The sequence below is a fragment of the Schistocerca piceifrons genome, chromosome 4 (assembly GCF_021461385.2).
Source record: "Schistocerca piceifrons isolate TAMUIC-IGC-003096 chromosome 4, iqSchPice1.1, whole genome shotgun sequence".
NCBI lineage: Eukaryota > Metazoa > Arthropoda > Insecta > Orthoptera > Acrididae > Schistocerca > Schistocerca piceifrons.
In genome coordinates this window covers 220,488,511-220,516,212 of record NC_060141.1, presented here as the reverse complement: position 1 = coordinate 220,516,212, position 27,702 = coordinate 220,488,511, and the positions used below count along the sequence as shown (strand labels likewise).

The 27,702-nt window shown below is 40.4% G+C and overlaps 1 protein-coding gene across 1 annotated transcript in view; it reads right to left on the bottom strand.

The window, feature by feature from the left end:
- Positions 1-27,702, bottom strand: part of LOC124795533 (condensin-2 complex subunit G2-like) — a 101,252-nt gene that overhangs the window by 8,933 nt on the left and 64,617 nt on the right. The window contains exons 10-12 of the mRNA XM_047259605.1: positions 20,969-21,115; positions 15,503-15,887; positions 2,203-2,474 (exon numbers count right to left, since the gene is read on the bottom strand). Coding sequence (XP_047115561.1) covers positions 2,203-2,474; positions 15,503-15,887; positions 20,969-21,115 — 804 coding nt within the window. The remainder of the gene's footprint in view (positions 1-2,202; positions 2,475-15,502; positions 15,888-20,968; positions 21,116-27,702) is intronic.

Here is a 27,702-nt window from a genome sequence, read left to right as displayed (position 1 = left end):
GAAGGACCTAATAGTTCTGGAAACTAATATAGTACTGTGTACTTTTTTATGTGTGCCTATTAGCATTTTGCCTTCTAAATGTAAGTACAAACAAGCACTTCTGTATCTTAACGTAATAGTTTTCTTAATTGATTTTTCCTTTCAGCTTCTTGGGCTTAAACTTTGAACAACCACGAGGTTAATTTTTCCACATAGCTTCATTGAACTTTTAACTTTAAGTATTCTATAAAGACTTGTGAATTTTTGTAAACAGCTGCATGGACTTTAACTCTGAACTTGCACCGTCATGTTTGGATTCATAAAAATTTTCTGCGCATAGCTTCATTGACTTTGAAGAGTAATATGGTGTGCCACACTTAATCTAGCTAGCAATCTGCCATTGCTTCTCTCACACTTTTAAACAGAAGTTTAATAAACATTTATTACTATATGGTAACCAACTTGTGTTTAGAACAGTATTCACTTCACTAATTATGATCTTTACTGGAGTTTAATAAAAGTATTTGAAGCTACCAGAATGGTTATATGGTAATGTGAAAGGCATGTGGCTGTTCCCTAGACACCAATGAAGAGAATGAAGTTCAAATGGGCCACAGACAAAGCACAAGTTTGGATTGGATGAGAATGGGGAAGGATATCTGATGTATCCTTCTCAGATTTAGGGAAATGGCAGATAACTTAAATCAGGTCAGTCTGACAGTTATCTGAACAACAGTCCTCATGAAAGCAAGTCTACTATCTTAACTGGCTGGTTGGTGATTTTAGAAAGGGACACACACTGACACCAACTAAAAATTTCACATTGCTAAATGACTCTGCATCATTGGCAACACTTAAACTTTTTATTTCTTCATGCTGAACATCAGTTCCCTTTCCAGATTTTTCCTTGGTTTCCTTTACTGCTTGCTCCACATATAGTGAATAACATGGGAGGGGGTGGGGGTAGAGAGGAGGGGGGGGGGGGGAGGGATAAGTTACAAATTTGTCCCTCTTGCTTCTCAAGTACTGCCCCTTTTGTGCTCTTTGGCTCTTGTAACTGTAGTCTGGTGTCTGTTGTCTGTACAAGTCATATATAACATTTTGATCATTGCATTTTGTCCCTGATAACTTCAGAATTTCAAAGACTTTATTCTAGTCAACATTACTGAAAGTTTTTTCTCTAATCTACAAATGATTACAATGTAGTTTTCTCTTTAATTAATCAATCTCATCAGATAATGTCAGAAACAGCATTGGTTTTGGAAGCTCATATTAATGGAATTGATAGCCATTGAAAAGATGTTTAAGTTAAATATCAATAAAACAAGGTTACTTAAGTGTAGTATGGATTAAGTAATCAGGTGATGCTAGGGGAATGAGATTAGGTAATATAATGCTAGAAGTACTAAATGAGTTATAATGCTAGAAGTGGTACATGAGTTCGGCTGTTTGGGCAGGAGGAGGACATCAAAATAACTTACAGAAGTGGAAGTAAGAAAGATATAAAATGCAGACTGGCAACAGAAAGAATTTTTTCCTAAAAGTTTATATTTGGAGCATAAACTTATATGGAAATGAGATGCAGAGAATAAAACAATAAACAAGAAGAGACAGGAAAATTTTGAAATATACATATACAGGAAAGAGGGAAGGAGAGGGAAAGACGAAAGGATGTGGGTTTTAAGGGAGAGGGTAAGAAGTCATTCCAATTCCGGGAGCGGAAAGACTTACCTTAGGGGGAAAAAAGGACGGGTATACACTCGCACACACACACACATATCCATCCACACATATACAGACACAAGCAGACATATTTAAATATGTCTGCTTGTGTCTGTATATGTGTGGATGGATATGTGTGTGTGTGCGAGTGTATACCCGTCCTTTTCTCCCCCTAAGGTAAGTCTTTCCGCTCCCGGGATTGGAATGACTCCTTACCCTCTCCCTTAAAACCCACATCCTTTCGTCTTTCCCTCTCCTTCCCTCTTTCCTGATGAGGTAACAGTTTGTTGCGAAAGCTTGAATTTTGTGTGTATGTTTGTGTGTCTGTCGACCTGCCAGCACTTTCATTTGGTAAGTCACATCATCTTTGTTTTTAGATATATATTTCCTACGTGGAATGTTTCCCTCTATTATAACTTTATATATATAATGATGGTGATGGAGGTGCTCATTACACTCAATTATGATCAACTATACAAAATAATGTTAATTAACACTTACTGCAAAATACATAGCAAACAATGGAATACAATGTTTGCACATTCTGTACACTTTCTGCCACATTCTGCTGCATCTCCATTTCTGTTCAGCAGAATGTACATAAAACAGGATGCAAAAAACATCAATAAGACCTTGACAAGTCTCTGGAGCCCTCAGCAGCATTTCCCGTGAGAAATCTGCCTCTTCATCACTGTCACTGCAGGAAGTCCGCCTCAAGTTTGAGGAAAATTCAATCTCCTCATCGCTGCCACTCAAGCAAAAATCTTGTTTTTCTGAAAATGGCATGTTTATTTCAAACAATACTTGCCCGATAGGTATTGACAGTCAAATATATAAAAGTGTACACTATGTGATCAAAAGTATCCGGACACCACCAAAAACATACATTTTTTCATATTAGGTGCATTGTGCTGCCACCAACTGCCAGGTACTCCATATCAGTGACCTCAGTAGTCATTAGACATTGTGAGAGAGCAGAATGGGGCTCTCCGCGGAACTCACGGACTTTGAATGTGATCAGGTGGCTGAGTGTCACTTGTGTCATACGTCTGCATGCGAGATTTCCACACTCATAACGTCCCTATGTCCACTGCTTCCAATGTGATAGTGAAATGGAAATGTGAAGGGACACATACAACACAAATCATACAGGCCGACCTCGTCTGTTGACTGACAGAGACATCTGACAGTTGAAGGGGGTCGTAATGTGTAATTGGCAGACATCTATCCAGACCATCACACAGGAATTCCAAACTGCATCAGGATCCACTGCAAGTACTATGACAGTTAGGCGGGAGGTAAGAAAACTTGGATTGTTTGGTCGAGCGGCTGCTCATAAGCCACACATCACGCCGGTAAATGCCAAATGACGCCTCTTCTCTCTCTTGGTGTAAGCAGTGTAAACAATGGATGATTGAACAGTGGAAAAATGTTGTGTGGCGTGACGAATCACAGTACACAATGTGGTGATCCGATGGCAAGATATGGGTATGGCAAATGCCCAGTGAACATCATCTGCCAGTGTGTGTAGTGCCAACAGTAAAATTCGGAGGCTGTGGTGTTATGGTGTAGTCGTGTTTTTAATGGAGGGGGCTTGCACTCCTTGTTGTTCTGTGTGGCACTATCACAGCACAGGTCTACATTGATGTTTTAAGCACCTTCTTGTTTCCCCCTGTTGAAGAGCAATTCGTGGATGGCGACTGCATCTTTCAACATGATCGAGCACCTGTTCACAATGCACGGCCTTTGGCGGATTGGTTACACGACAACAAGATCCCTGTAATGGACTGGCCTGTACAGATTCCTGATCTGAATCCTACGGAACACTTTGGGATGTTTTGAAACATTGAATTCCTGCAGGCCTCACTGACCGATATCAATACCTCTCCTCAGTGCAACACTCCGTGAAGAATGGGCTGCCATTCCCTGATGAGAAACCTTCCAGCATCTGACTGAACGTATCCCTGCAAGAGTGGAAGCTGTCATCAAGGCTAACGGTGGGCCAACACCATACTGAATTCCAGCAGTACCAATGGAGGACACCACGAATTTGTAAGTCATTTTCAGCTAGGTGTCTGGATACTTTTGATCACTTAGTGTATATGTAACTGCACAACCTCTAGGGACATGCACATATGTTTCATAAAAGGAATGCAGCACAATACCTTATATTTATAAGTCACTACTCAACCCAGAATAACTAAATGTGTACGGGAATTTGATATACATCCTGATCTTCTCCCGCCCCCCTACCCCTCCGTTTATCTCCTCCCCCCCCCTCTCTGTTTATCTAGTTGCTCCTCTACCCTCTCCGTCCGGCTCCTCATCCCTCCTCTCTGTCCCCCCCCCCCCCCCCCTCCCCACCTGGTCCTCAATGTCCATCTCCTCTTCCTGCTCTCTTTGTGACCATGGACTTTGTTTATTGTTATTGCCAATGAAACCTTGATTGGGAACTTAAGTCACTTAAAATGATTAGGCAAACTGATTGGGATCATCGGTATGTGGGGTACGAGACTTCTCTGGCTGCTGGATCTGTAAACCGAACAAAGTGGTGCAGTGGTTAGTACACTGGTCTCGGATTCAGAATGACAACATTTCAAAGCCACATTTGGCCATCCTGCTTTAGCTTTCCTGTTACTTCCCTAAATCACTCCATTCACATTCTGAGATGGTTCCTTTGAAAGGACATGGTCGATGTCCTTCCCTAGCCTTGAAACAGTCTGAGCTTGTGCTCTGTCTCTAATGACCTCAATGACGATGGGGCGTTAAATCCTAATCTTGCTTGCCTGCTTTGGAACTGCAAGGATAGTAGCTTCAGTGACAGTATTATGCACAGTTTTAATCTGTAAACTGGCAGGATTACAAAGTTTGGCATGGATCATATTCCACAGTAGATTATAATCATAAGACAGTACACCACAAATACAACATTCCTGTTTTTAAACACTGGAAGCTCCTGGGTGGAATATAAACAGTATTTCTTCTTCTTTTTTTAAAATAAGATACAGATATTTTATGTGACTGCAGTACATTAAGCGTAAATTTGTATTACATGTAGCTCGTTAGTGACAGGGTCAACAATAGTGAATAGAAGAAGGTTAGTATTATAGGAGGACTACTACTACTACTACTACTACTACTACTACTAGGTATTTCGATTATCTGAAAGACTTCATTAGTATTATATGCCATAATTAATGAATGTCCAATTATCAACTAATGGAATGAGCAGAGAAAACCACTTGCCAACAGTTATGCCTTTGATTGGTGGACAGGTGTAATGCAAGAACTGGGATGCTAGAACTGGGCTCACAAAGGAGAGAATATTAAGGGTTAACATCCCATTGACAATGTGTTCATTAAAGAACAACCAGCTTGGATTAGCACAGGAAATTTAAAAGGACAATCACGCCATTCACTGTAAGTGATTTAAGGAAAGCACGGGAAACCTACAGCTGTGTGGCTGGTCAGTGGAGAGTTGAGCCACCATCCTCCTGAATATGAAGTTGAATTTGTAATACGTGGATAATTATTCCCAGGTTATGTACACTGACAAAAATGGCATATGACTTTCATTATACACAACTTATGAGGATGATGTATCCACATCTATTTTGCACTTCATAATGAGCCGAGCATGAAACCAGTTAGTTGTGCATAGTACAGTACTATTTCAAAATAACAGCCTGATGGAAACAATGTTATTCTTTAAGTTTACACAGTACTGTCATCTTTCTCACGTCGCAGGCACTACTACCACCACCACCACCAACCTACACCACCACATCTCTCTCTGTACAAGGATTTCAATCATCATCATCATCATCATCATCATCATTAGTCGTGCATAGTACAGTACTATTCCAAAATAACAGCCCGATGGAAACAATGTTATTCTTTAAGTTTACACAGTACTGTCATCATCATCATCATCATCATCATCATACTTCTTCTTCTTCTTCTAAGTATATGATTGACGATATGCCCAATTATACTATTACACTTTCTTCCTGTTTCATTACAGTATAGAGTGCAGGAGGAATGGTTGCTTAAATGCTTCTGTGTCAGCTGTAATTAGTCTAATCTTATGCTATGGGAGCAATGCTTAGGAGGTTGTTGTATGTTCCCAGATTCCTCTATCATTACTAGTTCATCAAACACGATAAGTAAGCTTATGCGGGATAGATGGCATCTATCTATAAGTGTCTGCCAGTTCAGGTTTTTCTGCATCTCTGTGACACTTTCCTATGTATCAAATAAATCTGTAGCTTTTCATGTTGCACTTCCTTGTATCTACTTGGCATCTTCTGATTTTTCTCCTCTTTCGACTAACACGAAAGAAAGGTATCTAACATGGCAACATATCAAGGTCCATATTCAGAAATTTTACATGTCACTATATGTCACCTGAGGGAAAAGGGTGGGACTATTTTCTGTCCTTGTAAAATACAGTAGACATTTCCTCCTCTTTAAATATGGCAATATCCAATTCCCTGTATGATTGCTAATGAGGCATCCTGAATGTAATGCCAGCTACTTGCCCTTCCCCATGTACATGCATCATAGAATGGCAGTTGCTTGCTAGCCTATGGTGACCAGATTTCCAAAATCTAAATATGTGACAAATTACAAGTCGAAATGAATCGAAATTTTGTGGAAACTTTGTTAAATATTATATCTATATAGTGGATTTGTGTTAAAGTACTTGATTTATGTTACAACTACACAAATCATCATACCTTTTTGTTACAGGGTGTATACGTGGACAAGGAAAAAAATTCCCGGATATCCCGGTTAAAAATACACTTTCTCACGGGTGAAAACATACTTTTTCCATGTTAACTGACTGTTTATTTTCTCTCGGAACTGTATAACTTTTCAGTCCTTTGAATGATTATGGTTTTACACCCGGGCGTAGAATTTCCCGACGCTTTAGAAAACTGTACTCGGGGGAAAAAAACACTTTTCGGAAAGATCTTTGATGTGCAGCAACATGTAAGCTGCATATTTTTGTATTACGAAAGTATGAATTCGAATTCCACCAAACACCGCATGTCACTTTCTGAAGCATTGAAATCGAGATTGTGATGCGCTTTTGTAAGCCAGTCATAGCTCATGTCATGTGATCTCGCCAGTCGATGACAGTGAGTATTCAGAGATTAGGACACGTGATGTAGTCAGCCAATAGCAACATCACTGTTAAGTAGCTCGAACACACAAACAGAAAAAGTTAACGGTTTAAATTAATATACATAGTGTTGCTACACAAAAATGAAAAGCTTTGACATATAATATTGGTCTATAAGATCAATATGCTGCAAGAGAAGCTAAGCTTTCACATATAATTTTGGTCTTTTATGCGCATATTACAATTTACGATATATCACACAAATGTGCCAGTAAAATTTTTAATAACGACATAAATGTCTGATTTTCTCGGCTCAAAATTCATCTAAATGGCTCGTCATCAATGAGTTGATTTTTAAATGAGAGTCAAACGCTCTGTGATTTAAGAAATTCATCGTACATTCTCGCACACAGTTCAACTTGCGTAAAAGGAAATTTACTTTGATGGTAATGCTTTTCAAACCACCATTCGGAATATTTTCCCGTGACATGTTAGAAATAGGTTCGTTTCTGCAGTTGCCAGAGAACGCCAGATGACAGGCGTCACTGCGCTTGCGCAGCTACGATGCCGTAGGGAGCCCATATGTTCGTACGTGTACAACATTAAAACATCTTACATTATGTCATAAAAGAAACAAGACATCAGAGGATACTCCAAGAGCATCGGAATTTTGTGACCCATACTAAAATGTGCACATTTAAAGTGCACATTCGTATGTCCAGATTCCCAGTGAAGTAGGCCACGACCTGATATTAGGCTTATCAATGTGGTTTTCGGGATGTAGATTTTCTTCAAGTACCAATACTGTGTTATCTCATGTTTGGTGGTTTATTATGACATAATGCCATATGTGCTAGAAGTTGAAAATGTGCACTTGAAATGCAGCGAACAGTGTGTAGAATTAAACACTTCGTTTCAAATATATTGTCTGCATCAGCGGAAAAGATTAATAAAAGAAAATTTCTAAATCAAACCGACAAAAATAACTTAACTGTTCATTAATGCTTGACTATCATGAAGGAGGAAATAAAATAAAATCTGCAACTAATAACACATTTTAGCCTTCCATAATTATGTGAATGTATTTTAATTCACTTGATAGCTCCCGGCCACAGAAATCTGTTTTGTTTTCATTTGACGTGAGAACAGTAAACGAAGAGGAAATAGCAAAATCACTAAATGTAAACACGGGTCACGTGGAGACTACCCATTTCCACACTATAACTCAGACTGCTCTGCGCATCAGCCCCGGGTCTACGATATTTCCGAACCGGGGCAATACCCCGCCACTCCCTCGAGCGTTTGAGATAGGACGTTAAAAAAAAAAAAAAAAAACGAATTTTCAAAAATATGTTCATTTTGTAGCACACATCTTTCTGAAGAGTTTGATGCATAAAACATATGTGTTCGAGGAAATGTAACACGTGTTATTTGGTCGTAAATACAGCAAAGTGCAGTGCCTCGCCTCCTCACACAGAATTCTTCTATCGCACATCACTGTACTTCGCACTGTGGAATTGAAACGTGTATATGTTGTAATGGATGCCATCAAACCATATTCAGGACAGTGGAAATTAAAATGTCCTGTGGTATTTCCCCTGCTTACAGTCAGCTGGTTTCACATCCTGTCCCTCTTTTTTTTATTAAAAAAAAAAGAACTCTTCAGAAAATTTGCACTCTTTATTCCCTGTCAGCTAACAACTTGTTGCTTTGTGTGACACAGAATTAAATATATGTTACATAGACCAGTAAAGACATGAGACAAGTAAGACAATACACATTTCTTCAATCCTTGGCTCCTAGAATTTCTCTCTTATCTTGCTACAGCTTTGCATGGCGTGCTTTCCTTTCTGTGAAAGAATCTATTACCTCATCAAAGTTGGTCAAACGTTTTGCTATATGAAAAATCAAAATTTCACTGTCTAATACTGCAAAAGCTGTTAATTAAAATAGGGCCCAAGGTTGGTGTGGTTTCCCGATCTGATTACGTCTATTTTGTCACTATCTGCTAGATAAAACAAACTAGGCCTTTCTAATACTGCAACAATTGTAACACATGCTAAATAAATGAGACGGTTTTGGCACAAATGGTCTTTTTTGTAACGACAGAATATAATTCACAAAGTACCAATATCAAATGCCTATTAGGCCTACTACAAGCAAAAAGCTTTATGTCAGGGAATAATTTCACACTCCATTCTTACGCTCCAGTTTCTCATGCATGAGATCGAAAAGTAGTACTACGAAATTTTTATACAAACTTGGAATCGTCATATTGTTCCATAATTTGTGTGATGTCACCGTTTCTTCTCCTTCCTCGTTCTAACAAGCAGTCTTGTTATCACTAATTCTGTAACTATTCCTGCCAATGTCAAAGGTTATACACAGGTTAACTTAACTCTGCCAGAATCACCGGTTTAATTATCCCGCGATTATTCTCCGGTTAGGCATTGTTACATGTTTGTACAACGCGTTTTCCGCGCTTCTTCCAGAATAGAACTTAAAGCGGCTGCTAGCTGGGGACTGTACAATTGGCCCTTACTAGTATAGCGATCTGGCCAAAAATTTTCCATCAAAACTTCATTTTCCGTCAAAACTTCATTTTCTTCGATACACCGAGAAGGCAATATGTAATCTTTCTTACCTGTTCTTTGTTTATTCCCACTTCTGTAGCCTGAATCTATGGATTTCGCTAGTAATTATAACAACGCTCATCATTCACAAACCCAATCAATGAGACAATCAGACAGTGGTTGGCTTTCAGCCATTCTGCTTTACTCCGGTCAGCTCGTATGGCCGCTTTTGTCTGTAGGAAAGTTTGTTTCTACATGTTGTTGTTGTTGTTGTCTTCAGTCCCGAGACTGGTTTGATGCAGCTCTCCATGCTACTCTATCCTGTGCAAGCTTCTTCATCTCCCAGTACTTACTGCAACCTAGATCCTTCTGAATCTGCTTAGTGTATTCATCTCTTGGTCTCCCTCTACAATTTTTACCCTCCACGCTGCCCTCCAATGCTAAATTTGTGATCCCTTGATGCCTCAGAAAATGTCCTACCAACCGGTCCCCTCTTGTTGTCAAGTTGTGCCGCAAACTCCTCTTCTCGCCAATTCTATTCAATACCTCCTCGTTAGTTATGTGATCTACCCATCTAATCTTCAGCATTCTTCTGTAGCACCACATTTCAAAAGCTTCTATTCTCTTCTTGTCCAAACTATTTATCGTCCATGTTTCACTTCCATACAAGGCTACACTCCATACAAATACTTTCAGAAACGACTTCCTGACACTTAAATCTATGAAACTTCCTGGCAGATTAAAACTGAGACTCGAACTCGGGACCTTTGCCTTTCGCGGGCAAGTGCTCTACCATCTGAGCTACCGAAGCACGACTCACGCCCGGTACTCACAGCTTTACTTCTGCCAGTACCTCGTCTCCTACCTTCCAAACTTTACAGAAGCTCTCCTCTGCCAGGAAGTTTCATATCAGCGCACACTCCGCTGCAGAGTGAAAATCTCATTCTGGACTTAAATCTATACTCGACGTTAACAAATCTCTCTTCTTCAGAAACGCTTTCCTCGCCATTGCCAGGCTAATACTCGACGTTAACAAATTTCTCTTCTTCAGAAACGCTTTCCTCGCCATTGCCAGTCTACATTTTATATCCTCTCTACTTCGACCATCATCAGTTATTTTGCTCCCCAAATAGCAAAACTACTTTAATACTTTAAGTGTCTCATTTCCTAATCTAATTCCCTCAGCATCGCCCGACTTAATTCAACTACATTCCATTATCCTTGTTTTGCTTTTGTTGATGTTCATCTTATATCCTCCTTTCAAGACACTGTTCATTCCGTTCAACTGCTCTTCCACGTCCTTTGCTGTCTCTGACAGAATTACAACGTCATCGGCGAACCTCAACGTTTTTATTTCTTCTCCCTGGATTTTAATACCTACTCTGAATTTTTCTTTTGTTTCCTTTACTGCTTGCTCAGTATACAGATTGAATAACATCGGGGATAGGCTACATCCCTTTCTCACTCCCTTCCCAACCACTGCTGCCCGTTAGTGGCCCACGACTCTTATAACTGCCATCTGGTTTCTGTACAAATTGTAAATAGCTCCTCGCTCCCTGTATTTTACCCCTGCCACCTTTAGAATTTGAAAGAGAGTATTCCAGTCAACATTGTCAAAAGCCTTCTCTAAGTCTACAAATGCTAGAAATGTAGGTTTGCCCTTCCTTAATCTATTTTCTAAGATAAGTTGCAGGGTCAGTATTGCCTCACATGTTCCAACATTTCTGCGGAATCCAAACTGATCTTCGCCAAGGTCGGCTTCTACCAGTTTTTCCATTCGTCTGTAAAGAATACGCGTTAGTATTTTGCAGCTGTGGCTTATTAAACTGATAGTTCGGTAATTTTCACATCTGTCAACACCTGCTTTCTTTGGGATTGGAATTATTATATTCTTCTTGAAGTCTGAGGGTATTTCGCCTGTGTGATATATCTTGCTCACCAGATGGTAGAGTTTTGTCAGGACTGGCTCTCCCAAGGCCGTCAGTAGTTCCAATGGAATGTTGTCTACTCCTGGAGCCTTGTTTCGACTCAGGTCTTTCAGTGCTCTGTCAAACTCTTCACGCAGTATCATATCTCCCATTTCATCTTCTTCTACATCCTCTTCCATTTCCATAATATTGTCCTCTAGTACATCGCCCTTGTATAGACCCTCTATATACTCCTTCCACCTTTCTGCTTTCCCTTCTTTGCTTAGAACTGGGTTTCCATCTGAGCTCTTGATGTTCATAAAAGCGGCTCTCTTTTCTCCAAAGGTCTCTTTAATTTTCCTGTAGGCAGTATCTATCTTACCCCTAGCGAGATGAGCCTCTACATCCTTACATTTGTCCTCTAGCCATCCCTGCTTAGCTATTTTGCACTTCCTGTCGATCTTGTTTTTGAGACATTTGTATTCCCTTTTGCCAGCTTCATTTACTGCATTTTTATATTTTCTCCTTTCATCAATTAAATTCAATATTTCTTCTGTTACCCAAGGATTTCTACTAGCCCTCGTCTTTTTACCTACTTGATCCTCTGCTGCCTTCACTACTTCATCCCTCAGAGCTACCCATTCTTCTTCTACTGTATTTCTTTCCCCCATTCCTGTCAATTGTTGCCTTATGCTCTCCCTGAAACTCTGTACAACCTCTGATTTAGTCAGTTTATCCAGGTCCCATCTCCTTAAATTCCCACCTTTTTGCAGTTTCTTCAGTTTTAATCTACAGTTCATAACCAATAGATTGTGGTCAGAGTCCACATCTGACCCTGGAAATGTCTTACAATTTAAAACCTGGTTCCTAAATCTCTGTCTTACCATTATATAATCTATCTGATACCTTCTAGTATCTCCAGGATTCTTCTACGTATACAACGTTCTTTTATGATTCTTGAACCAAGTCTTAGCTATAATTAAGTTATGCTCTGTGCAAAATTCTACCAGACAGCTTCCTGTTTCATTTCTCTCCCCCAATCCATATTCACCCACTATGTTTCCTTCTCTTCCTTTTCCTAGTCTCGAATTCCAGTCACCCATGACTATTAAATTTTCGTCTCCCTTGACTACCTGAATAATTTCTTTTATCTCATCATACATTTCATCAATTTCTTCATCATCTGCAGAGCTAGTTGGCGTATAAACTTGTACTATTGTAGTAGGTGCGGGCTTCGTGTCTATCTTGGCCACAATAATGTGTTCACTATGCTGTTGGTAGTAGCTTACCCGCACTCCTATTTTTTTTATTCATTATTAAACCTACTCCTGCATTACACCTATTTGATTTTGTATTTATAACCCTGTATTCACCTGACCAAAAGTCTTGTTCCTCCTGCCATCCAACTTCGCTAACTCCCACTATATCTAACTTTAACCTATCCATTTCCCTTTTTTAAATTTTCTAACCTACCTGCCCGATTAAGGGATCTGACATTCCACGCTCCAATCCGTAGAACGCCAGTTTTCTTTCTTCTGATAACGACGTCCTCCTGAGTAGTCCCCGCCCGGAGATCCGAATGGGGGACTATTTTACCTCCGGAATACTTTACCCAAGAGGACGCCATCATCATTTATCCATACAGTAAAGCTGCATGCCCTCGGGAAAAATTACGGCTGTAGTTTCCCCTTGCTTTCAGCCGTTCGCAGTGCCAGCACAGCAAGGCTGTTTTGGTTAATGTTACAAGGTCAGATCAGTCAATCATCCAGACTGTTGCCCCTGCAACTACTGAAAAGGCTGCTGCCCCTCTTCAGGAACCATATGTTTGTTTGGCCTCTCAACAGATACCCCTCCATTGTGGTTGCACCTACGGTACGACCATCTGTATCGCTGAGGCACGCAAGCCTCCCCACCAACGGCAAGGTCCATGGTGCATGCGACGAGGATTCCCCTCACAGAGACATCATGTACACAATGCACGCATTCACAAATCAGGTTAGAATGTGTTCAAAAATCGACAGGGATGCATTTCAAAGTCATACGAATAATCAATAGACTAACGTGTGCTGGATGCTAGTCGCTTTGTGAAACAATCACTTTTTCTCCTCAAGAATATGAATTCCCCCCCACCCCCACCCCCCAGATCTGGACCTGCTGCGCATGCATGCATCTGGCAGCTTGGGCACTCCAGTAAAATTTTTCCCGGTAGCATCTAGCAGCTTGCTGCAACTGCTTACACAGCCAACAGCCACATTTCTGTAGGCAGAAGCGGGAGAAGGTACTACTCAACTGCGCATACGCTTTGATCCCGCTTGTAACTGCTAAAACGAATCTAATGTAAACAGTTGTGACGTCACGCTCATTGGAGGCAATTTGTTGTTATGAAGCATTGCAAAGTCTTCCTAAAGCGTTGACACATTTTGCTGTTGGTAGACGCTTGTATGAGCACTGTGTTTTGTTGTTATATATGGTACATTTCCTTTGCAATTTTCGTTTTTTCTCTCGTTCATGTTTTATTGCTGCAGTATTATCTGCAGTAGCGGGATACAGTAATATCCTTTGTTAGAGTATCTTTTCTTACCAGTCAAAATTACAAAAATTTAACTGAAAACAAAAACAATGAAAAATTCCCAGGTTTTCCCTGGTTTTCTCCTGGATGAAAAAATTCCCGGGTTTTTCCCAGATCTCCTGGTTGTCCCGGGTCGTATACACCCAGTGTTAAAACTATCACAAAGAAGCAACATCTCTCATTACTAATTGAGCAAATGTTTTATTGTTGCCACATGCAACAATATATCACTTTAATATAATGTTGTCTTTAACTAGGGTAGACATAACTTACTTATTTCTCAGTCTCAACACCCTTAAGACTTCTTAATTCATGGTTTTTCACTTCACATACATTTTTAACATGCTTCATTTCCTCAAAAGGTTCATCTTCACATATTTCTTTCACAGTATTTTCCTCAAGCTCTGATAAAGTTTTAAGACTTTGCTCAACCGACTTCCAAAGAAGAGGGTATTTGAGCTGAACCCAGTTAAATGGTTTCAGCACATGAAATGGGTAAGTCCATTTTCCAATATAATACATTAATGTCTCATAAATTAAAACTGAGATGTCAAAGACTGAATTTTAAACAATGGAAAATCCAGGATGTAATAATGACAGTATTACAAAAAGGATAGACTGCTATTCACCATATGGTGGAAATGATGGGTCGCAGACAGGCACAACAAAAAGACTGCTAAACAAGTAGCTTTCAGCCAAAAAGCGTTCTTCTGAATTGGAAAAACACACACACACACACACACACACACACACACACACACACACACACACACACACACACACACACACATGCAACTCAAACACACATGACCACTGTCTCTCTCAGCAGCCAGAGACAGTGGTCATGTGTGTGAATGTGTGTGTTTTATAATTTAGAATAAGGCTTTTTGGCCAAATGCTTATTTATTTAGCGGTGAGTAGCAATCTATCCTATGACTAATGATCTAAAATCACACTTCTAAATGTGACGACTTGAAGTAATAGTCAACCCACAAAGAAAGTGGAAGTGATGAACTGCTCGCCATGTGGAAGCAGTACCAAGCGAAGAACTTCAAGGATCATGCCTTGTTTAATTTGGTTTAGTCAAAGAATGTAAACTATTTATTCTTTTGGGTATGACCACATTTGTTCTCCATTTGGTTATGCCACACATTACTTACAAACACACTATTTCAAAATAACAGGACAGTTAATGAAAAACATATGTATTTCATTGGGCACTGGGATACTTAAGCTAAATAAGGGGCGATCCCATAAAATATGGGATGCCTAGTCACCCTGTGCTAGCCAGCCTCAGGAGCACGCTGTGGAGTATGAATGAAAGTTGGGACCATGTGGTTATGTTATCAGCAAAGACAAGAAAAGTAGGCATGTGTGTGTTTTTGTTAGTTAGCTCAGTGGAAAGACACTGTCCGAAGGCATAGTAACAGCTTCAATCTTGTTTACATGTCTGCTGCGTGCTCGACATACCACTGTACGAAGAGTGGCTACCTTTCCTCTTTTCATTGTTAGCAATGTACATTAGTAAAATTAACTAATGCACATTTGCTTTGTGAGGACAATCTTTACTGAATGCACATTAACAAATTCAACATTCGGATACAAATAGCAGAACTGTGCTTACCAGTATCTCCTGATGTTCTAACAGCCTTCACCCACGCATTCTTCATTCTGGCAGCCAGTTTTTTAATGAATTTACTCCTCCTCTTCCTTTTCTTAGAAACATGTCTCGGTCTGAGTCGAGTAGAGTCCTTCCTCTGTCTCCTTTTTGTGAAAATTTCAATCTCGATATGCTTCAACAAGCATTCCATGATTAATAGCATAAGTTTTACAGCATCATGAAATTTTAGAAATGACTTTGAATGTAAGAAGAACTTGCAGGTTCCTTCATGGCTAAAGTTTACCATCTGGCCTATACAGTTCACTGTAGTGTTGAAGCTCTTATTGTTGGCAAAACACGTACTGCACAAAAGCTGCGCCAGCAGCTCGCCGACTTCACGGTCATCTTCCTGAAAGGAGGGGAAAAGAATTATTATAAGTGAATTCTGCATACATTTGTGGGTAAATATACAGATGAACAGAGTGAAAGTAACTGCCAATGGCAAGATAAATACACGAATGGCTCAGTCAAACACAGACTGGGCACAAGGCGCTGTTGCCTGCTGTCCTAGTCAGCTGTGATAAAACAGACCACGTGAAAGGGTGCAATGATACAGTTGTTGAATAGTGCTCATTGTGAGTGGGTCAGGTGCTGTGCAGTAATCATGAGTTATAGTTCTGATGATGACCAACTGTTGTTTTTAGTTGCAGTCTCTTCGACGAAACAAAGAATATAATAATAATAATAATAATAATAATAATAATAATAATAAAGACTATGGTGAACTTCACTCTCTTTACAAGGAATGATGGTCTTGCAAAGAACATTTCTTCAGTTAATGTCATATGTCCCTTGAACAATTAAAAAAGTTATGCAAGGTTGTTGAACCGAAAGCCTTATGAACTCCAATTGTGCAGCATTAATTATAAAGTCAAAGGATGGAAACAGTGAATAATTAGAAATCTGAGAATTTTATTAACTGATCCTTCAGAATGATTTTATATTACTACTACACACAGATCTAGTTGATCATATCACAGAAGTAAAAAATCTACTCACCAAGCAGCGGCAGAACATACACATATAAAGGTTAAGGGAATTTGCAAAATTTTGGAGCCAGTGGTTCCTCCTCCTGGCAGAAGGGTTGAAGAGGAAGGAAGAGTGATGAAGAAAAGAAAAAAGGAGATTAAGTTTAGGAAATGGCGAGAGTTTTGAAAAGTCACGTAGAACCCAGGTCAGGGCAGACCTACTGGACAGAATGAGAAGGAAAGGCACCTTCCTTTCCTTGTCATCCTGTCTGGTAAGTCTCTCCTGACCCCAGGTCTACTTGACTTTTCCAAACTCTCCGTATTTCCTAAACTTCAACAGTCCTTTTTCTGTTTTCTTCATCCTTCATTTTTCTTCTTTCCCCTTCAGTCCTTCTGCCAGAAGTAGATGCTGCTGTCTCCAAACGCTTGCAAATTACCATAATCTTTATATGGGTGTGATGTTCTGCTCCCACTTGGTGAGGTAATTTTATCTATCCAGTTACATTACATTAAAAAAAATTGATTATTTTCATTGATATATCATAGAAGTATGCATTTATTTACAAATAATGTCCAGCCATTTGTAATGTCACATTTTAAGCTGTGTAGGCACAGGTAGTTTCTCATTCATAACTCCACATTTTCCTCATGAGAGACTAATAAAGGAAGAAGGACTGCACATAATAACTGGATTGATAAGTTACCAGCCAGCCATATCTTAGATTTGTACAGTCAGTAAATGGGGCTGCAATTAACATAATTAAAATATTCATTCTCAATTATGAGTTGCTTGATGATGGATGTGGTCAATTTGCATTGATAATATCTGTATTGTATACGTACAGAGAAAATTATTTTTCTACTGGCTTCAGGCAGCTAGTGCTCTTCTTCCAAAGATTAGAACTATTATCAGTGAGCATAACAATAAGCAGGTGTATGCAGCATAGTATTGTAGTCTTATAAAAATATGTAATATTATGAAAAAATGCACTGATGCAGAAAGAGCTCATGAATGGTTATGTATGGATCATAGTACATGTACAAATATTGTATATGAAACTGGTAAAGAAATAAAATGTCTTTCATGCAACTGGTTGCTCATATTTTCAACAAATGTACCCACAGTTCCTGAATATTAATAAAGTACTAAAAACCCAGAGAATAATTTATCAATGTAACAAACATTTAATAAACATTGTTTTAACCACTGTTATTAGAAAAAAAGGAATTCCATGTTTTTTCACATCCCTTAATCTCAAATTAATTGGAACTACTCAAATTGAACATAGTAAATACACTGAATGCAAGTATTATTCAGAGATACCACTGAACTTGAGTAAATAGTTATTGAACAAAAGTTATCTTTGACTAAATAATTGCCTAGTTTTGTTCTAAAGTGAAAAAATAAAACTTGTAACAGTAAATTGTTCTCCACTTAAAACTTTTAGCTGGAGCTGCATATTTACAAGAAATGTATATTAAAGCCATAAAAGAACAAATATTTTATGAAAAAATGAGAATGAAATTATTGTGAGGTATTGCCAGGTGTGTTGCGTTTCACTGAGTTTCCAAGAAATCCAATAAATTAATAAACACTGTGGAAAGAACCAACACCAATTTCAAAGGAAACACCGCACACCAAACTGTTGACATAGATGAATCCACACGCTGGAATGCTATGGCATCGAGTCATTAGGGAGTTGTATGGTCCAAATGTGCTTGCTGCGTTTTGCAGGCACGTTACTTTGTAGCAGTGTGAGGGGACTAGCCTTGGTGTGGGATTGACGTTCCCAATGACATGAAACAGAATGCTTGCTACCAGACCAAAATATGTACTGCCTCTATGCAGTCTTGGGAACATCCAGTGAAATCTGTCTGTAAACTGAAGAACGAGCAGGTGTGTTCCACTTTCTCTAGATGGTTACATCACAAGGCGCACCAACGGACTTTTGTAAGTTATACTGATCCTTCCACAGTGTAACTTTTACATCAGTGGTAACACAATGTGCAGACACATCTGAAGGGTGTTTATTTGCCAATTAATGCATTAACACAACCCAGAAAACACAATTAGAAACTCATACAACATATGGAACAAATGCACACAAACAGAATCTATGTAAATTACAGAAAGCTGCAATACACTGCTTGACGGTACACTTGATTGCTAGTCATCCTGTAGGGCAGTTACAGCATATCTCTGGGCAAGGTCACTTTCCCCACCCAATGTGTTGCTCGCTCCTCAGTTTGCAGACATGCTGTACACAGTTGCTGAGCATGCAATGCAGAATGATTCAAGCAATCTGAGTACCTGCTCAATCCAAGGCCATTAGAACCTGTTCACTTATAATACGAGGGTTGGAACTTAAATAGTGGCAACTATTTATTCACAACTGATAAAAAAAGTTACATGTTTGCACCTGTTACTGTCCTTCAAAGTAGTCACAAGCATTGCATGGAACCTGTTGCCAGCGATGTGGAAGGTGTAGCATACCGTTAGCAGAGCCTGTTCTGTTGATGCTGTAAATGGAGTGGTCTAAAGTTATGGTGATTCTCATGTATGACTGTGATAGTGTTATCCTAACGCATTAAGTTAATTCACGGAAGACCGTCAGTGGACAGTATTCCTGTTCATTTTTGGAGCATCACCTGTGACCTGCTTTGTGAAAGAAGCGGTAACACTTTCTGCACAACCCACCCATCATTTTGCATGACAATGCGAAGGCGCATACAGCGCAAGCTGTGGCTGGTCTATTCGGTCAATGGGACTGGGAAGTACTGTACCATCCACCATACTCCCCGGGCTTAAGTCCTGGTGACATTGATTTGATTCCGAAGATGAAGGAACCACTTCGTGGCATTCGCTTCAGAACTGTTCCAGAGATTCAACAGGCTGTAGACCCTCGTATATAAATGATCTTTAGTGATTTAAATCAAACGACGTAAAATCCAGGATGGAATGTACAACATTGTGAAAAGCATAGTTGCTAACCACCATATACCGGTGATGCTGAATCGTAGATAGGCACAACAAAAAAACTATCAAAAATGTAGCTTTTGGCCAGTAAGGCCTTTGTCAGAATTAGATGACACACACACACACACACACACACACACACACACACACACACACTCACGCAAACACATCTCACACACACGACTGCACTCTCAGAAAGACAGTGTACAGCTACAAGTGCTGCTTCGTCAGCTCTCGTGTTGGAAATGTTTGTTAACTCTCCACAGAAGTTTGCCACGCAATGTGCATGTGAAGTGGGGGTTAGCAGTACAAGTGTACGAAGAATTCTGAAAGCTGCAAAGTGAGAAGTTTACATTCCACGGTTACTGCATGTGATTAATGCTGATGATCCTGATCGCCAAATGCAATTTTACAAATGGTATCAGCAAATGGTAAGTGATGAAGAGCAAATTCTGACGAAGGTGGTGTGGAGTGATAAGGCACACTTAATGGAACCATGAATCGGCATGACAGTGTGTTCTGGGCACTGAAAAATCTGCACGTTTATGTGGATAAACCAGTCAATCTACCAGTGGTTCATGTGTAGTTTGGACTATCATCTAGAGGCTCAGTAGGACTCTTTTTCTTTGATGCTACTGTCATTGGAGAAGTATACCTGGAAATGTTATGCACATAAATTTTGCCAGGTATACGTGCACTTTATGGAGATAATGAAAAGGTCTTCTACCAATAGGATGGGGTGCGACCATACTACCACCTAGCAGTACAAGCTTTCATGGACGATGATTTTCCATGGCATTGGATTGGATGAAGAGGGCCCATTGAGTGCCTTCCACGATTGCCAGATCTAACACCTATGGACTTTTACTTGAGGGGAACTGTGAAAGATAACGTCTATTGACGTAAGCCATGCACGCTGGAGGAACTTCGTCAGGAGATAACAGTAACATGTGCAGCAGTCTCCACTGAAACACAGACTGATGTAGTTGCGGCAACTGCTCATGATTCTGTTATGTGTATAGCTGCCAATGGAGAACATTCTGAACATTTAAAGTAACCATGTGCTAAATTGAAGGTTGTACATGTGTGATCAATTATTAAATGTAAAATAAACACATAAGTAATACTTTTCATTCCTTAAAGTGTGTATACATTTTTCTGGCACACTCTGTTCAACCTGAACAGCAAGGGTCCCAGCACACTTCCCTGGGACAAACTTGAAGTTACTTCTACATTTGTTGATGGCTCTCTATCCAAGATAACAAGCTGCATCCTCCCTACCAAAAAATTCTCAATCCAATCACGAATTTCACTTGATACACCATACAACTGTACTTTTGATAATAAGTGTAGATAAGGTACTCAGTCAAATGCTTTTTGGGAATTTTTAGAAACTATTTTTTGGTATTTAGCACAACTAACAAAGGTCTCCTCACCTGAGATGACTGGCTGAATATTGTGCAAAACATGATATATGAAACTTACCTCAAGCCTATTTATCAAACAGTGAAGAGGAACAATATTCCAAAGTTCGATATTCCCCGCATCCTTAATGGCGTGCAACAACTTAACAAAGGCAATGCGAACCCTCTTGTCATCATTGGCGATCTGTTCTCTGAGCTCTGGTAGCATCTGCAAGAAGAATGAGATGTGTTCTTGGGTACAATAAGGCATTCAGATTAGTAAGGCAGCAAGAAAACATTTTCATAACACACAAAAAATAACTTTCATTAATTTTTTTAAATATTACAGTTAACTGTAGTTTACTGTGAGCAAATGCACCTCAGCTACGATGTTCACTCTGCATTCAGATATCCAAGTACTAGCATATGTTTTGGGCAATGAAAGGTTACAGTTAATATGCTCAAGTGGTGTAATGCGTGTAATTGCTGCTATAAAATATGATCAATGTACAATTGCTAATACAAGCATTAGTCATATAGTTTCAATTATCACCTCAAAAAAATGAAATTAAACAATTAATTTTTTGTTTGTCTGTGGGTACATCTGCAATTCTTGTACAAACTGAAACAACTGTGCCACAGCACCAAAAGACGCAGCTAGTGGGGCCATAACAGAACGATGCAGCCCATTGAAAAAGTGGAGTATGGTGTGGCATTTTGCTTTCTATACCCGAAATGGAGCAACATTGCAACAAGCCATGCTGAGCTGATGCAATTATATGGTAACAACAACCATCTCATGACACATTAATTAGGTGGCACAGATATACTTCCAGTGTGGTCAAACAAGTCTGAATGACAAACAATAAGTGGCAGTCCATCTCTCTGTGAGAAAATATGAGTCACAAGAAAAGTGGAGACCAAGGTGCTCAAACACTTTTGAACACAACAACTGAGACAATAGGATAAAAAGTGAGAATCAGTTATGGATCAGTTTTCAACATTTTGCACGGTCTTCTGAATGTAACAAATGTTGCCTCTCACTGTTCCCTACTAATTGGTTAACATGGAACTGATTGATGCTGGAAAAATTAATTCCAATTATAGCCATCAGGTGCAAATCTGATAATGTAAAAAAAGGGGGGGGGGCGAAATGTTTCCATATGTAACAGGACATGGTCAGAAAGTGTCGAACAAGTGAAAAAGCCACAATTTTGATTTTATTATTAAACCAATGCTTACACAATTTGTACAACATGAGCACCAGAGATGTTGACGGGATGCTCCATCTGTAAAACAAGATGATTAACAGCTTCTTACAGCAGTTCCAGTGGAATCTGAGCAATGTGTTCCTACATACTGGCCTTCAGATCAGGGAGAGGCCAAATCTGTCCCTGGTAAATGCATTCTTTCAGATATCCCCACAGCCAAAAGTTACGATGATTTAGATCACATTAACTTTAGGCCATGCATCAGGAAAACCTCTGGAGATAACACTTTTGTGGAAGGTTACTTTAAGCAGATCTTTCACTGTGTGAGCGATATGAGGTGTTGCCCCATCTTGCATGAAAACAGTGATTTCCACACAATTGCGCTCTTCCAAAGCAGGAATCACATGCTGTACAAGGACATCTCGATAACCTACAGATGTAATGGTATACCTGATAGGCCCTCTGAATGTATCCTCTTCAAAGAAGAATTGACTGAGAATAAAGGTGCTTGTGAATTCACCAGAACATTGCTGCACATCATGAAGTTTCAGTTGCTGCACCATTTGGGTCTTGTAATGGTCCCAGTGTAAAATAGACTGTAAAAATTTCTGTATTGTTGACCATGGGATACAAAATTGTCATTACACTGCACGAGCACTAGCACAACCTGGGGCATGGGCTATATGGCCAGTTATAGCAACAGCGCCCTTGTCAATTACTTTCAATGGGATAGGACGCATTCCTCTTCTGGGTGCCATACCAGACTCACCCACATTTAAAATTTTTATCATCTTGTTTAAACCATTTAATGACATCAGGTCTCTTCTCCGACCTTTCAGTCAGCAATATTCTCTCGATGCAGCACTGTAACTGCTGCTGTTCACATAGAACAGTTTCACTAACAGTGAATGGTCTCTCTTTATGATAACTATACTGTTCATTTGCATTATGGCTTGTGAATGACAGCAGGGATGTCACACTATTATACAAACAATGTACAGCTCGTGATTTGCACCTGGTGGCTAAAACTGGAACTAATTTTTTCCCAGAGTAAATCAATTCTGCTTTAACACTTCAGCATTTCCACCAGTTTTGCAACGATACAATATTACAGCCCACAGTGGACCTCTTTGAGTAGATGCACCCCCTAGTTACGAACAAGTTTTGCTCTGATACTCACTGTGTATCTAGATGAAAAGTTTAATGTGCCCGGCAAAGACCAATATCGATGGCAGCTCAGAGGCACTATAGATCGGAACTGATGATTGTCACCAGGGGCATGAGTGACATGTCACGTCGGCTGAGCCCCACGCAGTCACAGAGGCAGGCGGGCAGCTGTGATAGTCTACTAGAGTCCACTGCATGAGCTACTATACATCACGCCATTCTGTTTATTGGATTTTGTCCCTGCATTGTACCTGAATATTCTCATTCTTATATTTAGCTTCATTCAGTCTTCTGCGGTCAACAAATTTTTACTCGAATGAGATTTTCACTCTGCAGCGGAGTGTGCGCTGATATGAAACTTCCTGGCAGATTAAAACTGTGTGCTGGACCGAGACTCGAACTCGGGACCTTTGCCTTTCGTGGGCAAGTGCTCTACCAACTGAGCTACCCAAGCACGACTCACGCCTCGTTCTCACAGCTTTACTTCTGCCAGTACCTCGTCACCTGCCTTCCAAACTTAACAGAGGCTCTCCTGCGAACCTTGCAGAACTAGCACTCCACTGCAGAGTGAAAATCTCATTCTGGAAACATCCTACAGGCTATGGCTAAGCCAGGTTTCCACAATATCCTTTCTTTCAGGAGTGCTAGTTCTGCAAGGTTTGCAGGAGAGCTTCTATTAAGTTTGGAAGGTAGGAGATGAGGTAGTGGCAGAAGTACAGCTGTGAGGACGAGGCATGAGTCATGCTTGGGTAGCTCAGTTGGTAGAGCACTTGCCCGCGAACGGCAAAGGTCCCAAGTTCGAGTCTCGTTCCGGCAAACAGTTTTAATCTGTCAGGAAGTTTCATATCAGCGCACACTCCGCTGCAGAGTGAAAATCTCATTCTGGAAACATCCCCCAGGCCGTGGTTAAGCCATGTCTCCACAATATCCTTTCTTTCAGGAGTGCTAGTTCTGGAAGGTTCGCAGGAGAGCCTCTGTTAAGTCTGGAAGGTAAGAGACGAGGTACTGGCAGAAGTAAAGCTGTGAGGACGGGGCGTGAGTCGTGCTTGGGTAGCTCAGTCGGTAGAGCACTTGTCAGCGAAAGGCAAAGGTCCCGAGTTCGAGTTTCGGTCCGGCACACAGTTTTAATCTGCCAGGAAGTTTCAAACTTTTACTCATTTGTGTCCAGATCAGACAGATGAGTGGCAATGAGATATTATCCTATAATGCTTTCAGCAACTGTTTGTTGTGCTGTTTGAGGCTTGTTGTTGTTTGTTGTACCCAGTACCACTGTTATGGGTCCCTTGTTTCTGGAACTCTAAGAGCAACAGCTGTTAATAACAACAGCAGCAGTACTAGAACTATGGCAACAGGAACAAAAACAACGCGCAGCTTGTGTCTCGGCAGCAACGGTGTCAGTTTGTGGTCATGACTGTGCTCCCACTGCTACATTTAGCCTTTGATGAGTCTTCGAAGAGCTGGGAAATTCACATCTGTCATTTTGAATTGTACTTTTTGCTTACAGCTTTTCTGGTAGGTAGAAAAGGGTGCTGCTCTTGTCTTCTAGCAGTCATTTATACAAAGTGGTGCAAAAATTACAGCAACTATTTGTCCCTAGTGCTTTGTCTTTCAATGATCTCTTGTGTACTGTTAACCAAATACAACAGTCATCAAACGTAACTCATTGCATTAAGCTACAGTTTAATCAGTGTTGTAAACAACACAGACCATCTTACACAGCTGCTGACTTGCAGGGTCTCGCATGAAAGTACAATTTCACGTGCCACAAGTGTAATGTTTCATATGTGGAATCATTGATTTGGGATGTGATGGTTCACATAGCCCAGCCAGAAATGTATCCAAAGAAGCTTCGGCCACATCTGATCCTAGTCTTGGTGAAGAGCTAAAAATTACTAAATCTTTTGAGGTTACTTCTGAAGCTCAACATAATTACACAAATGAAATTCAACTATTGATAGTAGTTTGTCACTTTTACAATCACCATCCAACTTCTCATTTTGACTCATTGTCTACTTTTTCTCTCTCTCTGTCTAATCTAAGTTCACAGGCATCTGGATCACCATTGTCTTATGAAAAAATTGAACCTTCGAGCCCCAGTAGTTTCTGCCATAGGGCAAAAACCACAGGTGTTCAAATGGTTAAGTATGTTGATCGTTCTGCCACCCACTCAGTGTCCAGTGGCCTGTTTTGTAATATTAACTGGTACAATCAAAAACACTTTCCCTCCTTGGCATTGCAATGTAATTCATGCAAGCTGAAGAAAATCCAGTCTTGCCAAGACTGTGGCAGCAGTGAGCCAGACCAACTCTCAGCAATGTATTACGAAGTTGCATGTTGGCTGCACACTCAAAGGTGGCCAGGGGACAGCACATTGATGTACACCATTACAGCTATGGAGCAGACAGCTCCATTGCCACCATGGAAGCTTACATTGCACTGAAGTTTTTCGCCAGTCTGTGAAAGTCCAGCCAGACTCCAGCACTGCTGTGATGTTAATCAATAACGAGCCGTATCTGTGGCTCAGCTGTTTTACGCTGCAAAGGGTCTGGTGCTGGTTTGTTTCAGGGAGCTGTAAGGCTGCTGGTGGTAGATGCCCTTTTGAACTTTCCTTATATGATGTGGATCCTGTCCACTACCACCCCTGCTACCACCTGTGGCCTCTCAATGATATTCTCCATCAAGGAACTGCCATGCACCCTTATGTTGGATAACAAGCCCCAATTTACATTGATGCATTCCCATGCCTTCTGTCACTGTAAGGGCGTTGAACACCTGACCACTACCCCCTTCCACCCTGCCTCCAACATGGAGGCTGAGCAGATTGTGTGTACATACAACACACAGAAGCAGAAGGCCTTGCATTTGTTGTTTATTGAGCAAGTCCTGCACAATTTTTCTGCAACGTATCAGTCAATCCCTGACAACAAGGTCAGCTCGGACAAAATACAGCACAGGTGTCAGCATTGTACCCTGTTAGACCTCCTTTGTCCTGTGCAACATACTAAGCCTGTGTAGACACTTGCCTATGTGTGGGGCGCCTGGGTCTGAGCAAGCACATTCGACTGACGTCCTGAGTGGACCCCAGGGGATGTCATCAGGTCACAGGGGGAACCAGTTGTTTTATGTTATGCCTGAGCACACCCTTATGAACTACCACTGCAACCAACTTCAGCCACGACCAGTCACAATCAGCACCGATGTGGCCACCTCTGACCTTAGGGCCTGATACCAGGGTCACCAACAGCCAAGCTTCTCATCACCATTCTATGCACCCAGTGCCCCAGTATGACATACACCCCTCTGCTCCCTTTCTCCAGAGGGATGGTGAGAGTATAATGCAGGCCAAACCACTCCTTATGCATCAACCTTCTCTTGCACCTCCTGACTGGTGCAGCCTGTTGCCTCCGCCGGCATGCTGTTGCCTCTACAGTCCTCAGCTGGGCCACTTTGGTTATGTAGCTTTGGGCCGATGGTTTTGTTTCTGTCAGCAGGGTGTTCCACTGCTCCTCCTATTTAAAGATAAGTCTGAAACCTGCTATGCCCTCTGCTGTTCATTTATTTTAAAAATTGACAATGTTATTCCACAGAGCGACATTCTACTCCTTACTCCATCAGGTGGTCGTAACACCACCAGAAGTAACTTGCCTTCCTTATTTATTATTATTTAGCTGCATAATTTACTCATACTGACACTGCACACATACATTGAACATTTTATTTATTGCTTCCTTTAGACTTATTCGCTCTATTTATACAATAGGTCATATTTTTAACAATTTTTGAGGTTGTCACATATTTTAATTGATTAGAAAGCTGTGTCTCAGCACAGTATGCTGACAATGTATTAGTTGTGGTGTTGGGGAGCTCAAAAGCTAAGCTGGAAGAAATGGCAAATGGGATCCTCTCCCAGACACAGTGATAGTGTGTAGGCAACAAATTAACCATTGCCCCAACAGAAAACATACTCTATGACCTCACACTGAATGTAGGAATGGGTAATTCACTGCCCACTGTAAGGGTACTGTGTCAATGGAGAACTGACTCCGCACACAGCCTCAGTGGTGAGGTCCAGAAGCTCTCTGTTAGTATCCACTGGCAACTTTCCAAGGCATGCCTGGCATTTAGCATTTTGCTTGTTTCACCACTATCCAGCAGATTCAGTTACCACTATGTAACTGCACGATTTACTTGAATATTTTTATTTATTTATTTATTGCTTCCTTTAGACCTACTATATCCATTTATATAGTAGGTCAAGCTATTAACATCTCTGAAGTTGTTACACATTTTAACTGATTAAAAAGTTGTGTCTTCATATATTACCTTGACAATGTCTTGGTTGTGGTGTAGGGAACTCAAGAGCTGAGTTGGAGGAAACTGCGAATGGTATCCTCTTTCAGATGCAGTGACAGTGCGTAGACAACACAGTAAACATTGT